General features: G+C 39.8%; 1 protein-coding gene across 3 annotated transcripts; it reads right to left on the bottom strand.

The window, feature by feature from the left end:
* Positions 1-3,432: 3,432 nt before the first annotated feature.
* Positions 3,433-5,071, bottom strand: her7 (hairy and enhancer of split related-7). 3 transcript variants are annotated; one of them, XM_014016374.1, is made up of 4 exons: positions 4,983-5,071; positions 4,771-4,863; positions 3,738-4,481; positions 3,433-3,634 (listed from the first exon to the last, which is right to left on the bottom strand). In XM_014016374.1, the coding sequence occupies exons 1-3, from the start codon at positions 5,025-5,027 to the stop codon at positions 3,987-3,989; spliced, it is 633 nt and encodes a 210-aa protein (XP_013871828.1). In that variant the 5' UTR covers positions 5,028-5,071; the 3' UTR covers positions 3,433-3,634; positions 3,738-3,986. The 3 variants fall into 3 exon arrangements, with proteins under 3 accessions (XP_013871828.1, XP_013871830.1, XP_013871829.1); XM_014016376.1 differs by lacking the exon at positions 4,983-5,071 and adding an exon at positions 4,567-4,636 and having other exon boundaries at positions 3,443-3,634; positions 4,771-4,807; XM_014016375.1 differs by lacking the exon at positions 4,983-5,071 and having other exon boundaries at positions 3,443-3,634; positions 4,567-4,854.
* Between the last annotated feature and the right edge of the window lie 251 nt (positions 5,072-5,322).

Raw genomic sequence — 5,322 nt, 5'->3', positions numbered from 1 at the left:
GTGCCATCGACAGAAAACTGATGAAAACAAAAAGCTGAAAAGAACCAAACAGTTTATGGAGGTTCTGTTTGGGATGATGACCTTACCTCCACAAAACCTTTCGGTCCAGGGGACCCCATACCCCCACCCCGACAGGAACCCCCTCCTCTCGGAGGAAGACGCGTGCAGGGTCCAGTAGCTGCGAACAGCACGTGCCTGTTGGGTGTTAAAGGCTCGTGTTCCTTTTATTTATGAGCTGACAAACATCCGCCAAAGCAGCAGGAAGCTGGGAGACAAACGATGGAGGTTTGTCACCTCGTTACCATGGGAACAGAAGAGACTTTGATGTCCGCGGACTGATGCTGGAGACGGGAACGCGCAGGAGGAGCCGCTCCAACCTCCACACGTGGGTCTGCTGCGGCTCACAGAAACTGCACCATTTGTTCCACGCGCGTCAAAATTATTTAGCTTCATAATAAGAGACAGAGGGAGGAGATGTTCACTGTTTTCTGTCTTTGGAGTCATTTCAGAGATTATTTTAATTGTATTAATTTAAAGGTTTTTAAAGTACATTGTCAAAAATAAATCAGAATCTCTTAAATTTCATATCCTCTCCGTGCGTCATTACGCGCGTCTGATCCATGCGCCCAGATGGCGCAGGATCCTTTTAATAATCCAAACACAAACTGCGCAAACCATTGGAACCAGCGTTACCTAGATCAACTTTTCTTATTTACATTTATAAAACAGACCCTGAAGTTTTTTTATTTGTTGTTGTTTCAGACGGCTGAGAAGAAGGTGGACAGAACAGGGACATTTTGTCCGGAAGAACTGGATCCAAACGTTCTCACGCGCGTATTAAGGACGCGCAATTAGCACCATCCTGCGTAAAGTGTGTGAAAAGGCATAAATGCATTCCTTTAACCCACACAGCAGCTCCAAGAGATAAAAGTGCAAACAGCAGCTTCTGCTTCTGTTTCCCACTAGAAAGAAGCAGAGAGTAGGTCTGTTATCAGGACTGGAGCTGAAAACAAACATTTAATTTGTTTGGTTCGTTTAGTGTTAAAACTTTCCCATATTCTTCATTTCTCATCAATATTATTTGATAACATTTAGCTCTTTTACTGCATTAAGTTTTACATTGTGTTCTCGGTTTTTACCTTACAAATATTTGTTAGAAGTGTTTATGTTTATTTAAAAAGAATAAAACTGAAATTTTAAGGGAAAAAGACATCAATGGACACGTGGACAATAAATGTGAGTAATTGTGTGTGTGTGTGTGTGTGTGTGTGTGTGTGTGTGTGTGTGTGTGNGGGGGGGTCCTGCTCAGAAACATTTAAATGAGACGTTTAAAATGATTCAAATTAATCCAGAGCTGCAAAACTAAAAGAATAACACTTGAACTTAAAAAGTGTCTTAAAGCCTTTATTATGAAATCAGTTCAAATTATACAAGAGACAATATTTTATTTTGAAATAATCAATACGATGAGCAAAAAATAACATGATTTTTTACTTATTTACTTAAACAAATAAAAGCAACTCTTACTTTAGTTTTTAACTGATGATTGCCTTTTAATTCCCAGTATTTTAGAATAAATTACCATATTTTTTTAGAACATCTCTTTTCAGAGCAGAACAGCAGCTAAACCTTTTTCCTGTGTTTCCATGTTGCTATGGTCATTTTATTTTTTATTTATTTTTTTTACTTTTGTTACTTTATTGTTTTGGTTATTTTTAGCATCAGTCTGTTAATTTTAGTCTAATCTAAATTTTTGCAACATTTAGCTAAACTTTTTCTACATTTAACTAGTTTTACAACATTTAGCTAAATTTTTTGCAACATTTAGCTAAACCTTTGCAACATTTAGCTAAACTTTTGCAACATTTAGCTAAATGTTTGCTGTATTTTGCTAAAGTTTTGCAACATTTAGCTAAACTTTTCCTGCATTTAACTAGTTTTACAACATTTTGCTAAATTTCTTTGCAACATTTATCTAAACTTTTGCAACATTTAGCTAAACATTGCTACATGTAGCTAAACTTTTGCAACATTTAGCTTAACATTGCTACATTTAGCTAAACTTTTGCAACATTTAGCTAAATCTTTGCAACATTTAGCTACACATTGCTACATTTAGCTAAACCTTTGCAACATTTAGCTAAACATTGCTACATTTAGCTAAAGTTTTGCAACATTTAGCTAAACGTTTGCTGTATTTTGCTAAAGTTTTGCAACATTTAGCTAAACTTTTGCAACATTTAGCTTAACATTGCTACATTTAGCTAAACTTTTGCAACATTTAGCTAAATCTTTGCAACATTTAGCAAAACATTGCTACATTTAGCTAAACTTTTGCAACATTTAGCTAAACATCGCTACATTTAGCTAAACTTTTGCAACATTTAGCTAAACATTGCTACATTTAGCTAAACTTTTGCTACATTTAGCTAAACTTTTGCAACATTTAGCTAAACTTTTGCAACATTTAGCTAAACTTTTGCAACATTTAGCTAAACTTTTGCAACATTTAGCTAAACTTTTGCAACATTTAGCTAAACCTTTGCTACATTTAACTAGATTTTTGCAACATTTAGCTAAAGTTTGGCTACATTTAGCTAAACTTTTGCACATTTAGCTAAACTTTTGCACATTTAGCTAAACTTTTGCCACATTTAGCTAAACGTTTGCTGTATTTTGCTAATGTTTTGCAACATTTAGCTAAACTTTTTCTACATTTAGCTAAACCTTTGCAACGTTTAGCTAAACATTTGCAACATTTAGCTATAGTTTGGCTACATTTAGCTCCATTTTTGCCCCATTTAATTAACTTTTTGTTAAGCTTTTCTGTTAATTTTAGACTTTAGCTAGCCTTTGGCTATTTTTTGTTTTTAGCAGGCATTTTCTAACACTTAGGTTTTTGATTGTGTTTTGCTACTTTTAGCTCAATCTTTCAGCGTTTAGCTAACCAATTTCCACTTTAAGTTAGAAATTTATTAATTATAACTGAACCTTTGACAAATTTAGCTATTTTTTTGCTACTTTTAGACAACCTACATTATTTTCTACATTTAATATTAGTCGTGCTGCTATTAGTACTCAGCTAGTTTATAAAGCTTTACTAACCTTTACTGTTCCTGAGGAAAATTAAATCATTCCAAACATTTTCTTATTTTAGGCTAAGGTTCTGTTTCACTTGAGATATTCAGTGTTCACACTGTGTTCCTACAGAAAACACAGTTGCTCTTGTTAGACGTTGGTTTGTTTTTCAAACGCTGACAAATGTGCTCCTGACTGAGGTGAGAGAGTCGGCTGTTTTACAGACGTCACAGCTGGAGCCTCACAAGCTGCTTCACACCTAAATCTCTGCAGACAAAAGGCCTTTAACTTTAAAAAAAACTTCACAGGTTTTTTAAATGTAACAAATGTTTTATTATAAAGAAATATAAAGAATTAAGAATTATTAAGAAAAAAAAAGAATAATGCTCACCATAGGGAGACAACCAGAATAAATTAGTGTGCAAAACAGACAAGACATGGGAATATCTTGTTGTGAAGGATGTGTGTTAAATTGAACAAAGCCACAGATGCCACTCATGCCAGCAGACATCATGGCACAGAGATGAAAATGAGGGTCTCTTCCAAACACAAACACCTGGAAATGTGATGAACGGACAATGAATCATTACCCACATCACCACCCCGCTCTGCAGCAGTGACAGCAGCATCATAAAAATCTTAAAGCAGCTCATACTCACCTGTTGAAGGGTCTTGAAGGTCATGTGAAAGAGTGCCCTCATCCCTGCCAGCAGATCACCTGGCTGCCACACTGAGCATTAAGCAGGAGAGGAGCCTACACACACTACAGCACATGCACAAGTTCAGTTTAACATCATCACACTCAGGAGCTTATATAAAGATTAAAATACAAAGATATTCAGCAGAACATAAAAAAGACACTAGCTTATACGGATGAAGGATTAGTGTTTGAGAGTTCAGCCTGGTGATCAGGGCCACGGTCTCCACAGAGTTTGGGTCAGGGGGGGACTCTGGGACGAGCTCTCTTTGGTCTCCGGTCTCTCTGCCCTCTTTTCCAGCCCCTCGTGTGTCGGAGGCTGCTGGGGAACTGCGGGGAGTCGGTGGGAAGGAGCGCCGCCGCTCACGCCACACCCCGGCTGACCGGACTTGGACCTCTGCCTCAGCATCTGGAGGATGGACTTGGTGTGGGTCAGGGAGGTGCCGGGGGGTCTGCTCGGAGCGGCTGCAGATTCACCGTGGGAGCGTGAGAAACGACCGGCGAAGGTCGCGTCCAGCGCCGGCCCGATCCAGAGACCCTTCCCTGTGGGCCCCAGGAACTGAGAAGCTCTCTGCAGGCAGGAGGAGAAGCCATCTTGGAAGGAGGGTCTTGGACCTGGACTCTTCTGTTCTTTGGCTTTTTTCTGCAAAAAGAGGACCGTCTGTTCCAGGACCTCAGCTTTCTCCACCCTGTGCTGCGTCCCGTCCTGCAGTGAGACACAACAGCTGAATGTACCGTTTGGAACTAACTGCAAAAGAAAAATCACAATTTAGCTGCATTTCTGCAAATACCAGAATCCATCCATGCATCTACTGAAACACAGAGCGACACCTGCTGGAAGTCCAGCCAGAGCCTTTCTTTCTGCGAGGCAACAAATTCAAAACCCCAACTCAGAAAAAGTTGTGTGAAATAACTGAACACAGCAAATCTCACAAATCGGAATTCGTTCACCGTTTTCTGTGTTCCATGCACAAGTTTGATTTCATTTCATTTACTTGCTGAGGTTCCTGCAGCAGCATGGTCCTCAGGAGCTCCAGACTCCGGTTCATCCTCTCCCTGCGCCGTTTCTCCACCTGAGACTTTATCATCTGCAGGGAGTGACCCACAATTAACTGCTGCAATGGACGCTCAACAGTGACGTCACCAAAACACCACAAACTACCCTCAGATTAAAGGTCCCTGCAGCCTGAGCTGGGAGTGATTTTACCTTTTTCTTGTTTGTCGCATCATCAGTCTCCTGAAGCAGCTTCATGTTCCTGGAGCAGCTGCTTCCTGCTCAGTGCGACTGATCAGCCTCTGCAGCTCCCTCCCCTTTTATTGGGCCCCTGCAGACCCCCACGTTGGGCCCTGCAGGACCCTCCTACAACCTGGACCCGCCCACCTCACCAAGCCCCACTTTCTTCCAGGTTTAAGCCCCCCAGAAATGTTTCTAATGAAAAATCATCATCAGATTTTATGTTTTAGCAGAAGACATCAGCGCGTAAAATGACGCATGCAGGGAAACGCTCTTGATTTATTAAAATAAATAAATAAATAAATAAATAAAT

This window comes from Austrofundulus limnaeus, unplaced genomic scaffold (genome assembly GCF_001266775.1).
Source record: "Austrofundulus limnaeus strain Quisiro unplaced genomic scaffold, Austrofundulus_limnaeus-1.0 Scaffold144, whole genome shotgun sequence".
Classification (NCBI taxonomy): domain Eukaryota; kingdom Metazoa; phylum Chordata; class Actinopteri; order Cyprinodontiformes; family Rivulidae; genus Austrofundulus; species Austrofundulus limnaeus.
The sequence above is the reverse complement of the archived record's forward strand: the minus strand, read 5'-3'. Positions and strand labels throughout refer to the sequence as shown.

Bases quoted from the DNA above. Each gene is read 5' to 3' on its own strand.
- her7 (XM_014016374.1), bottom strand. From the start codon at position 5,027: ATGAAGCTGCTTCAGGAGACTGATGATGCGACAAACAAGAAAAAG. The intron at 4,864-4,982 runs GTAAAATCACTC...CACTCCCTGCAG, and splicing joins ATGCGACAAACAAGAAAAAG to ATGATAAAGTCTCAGGTGGA. The intron at 4,482-4,770 runs GTAAATGAAATG...GTCTCACTGCAG, and splicing joins TGCTGCAGGAACCTCAGCAA to GACGGGACGCAGCACAGGGT.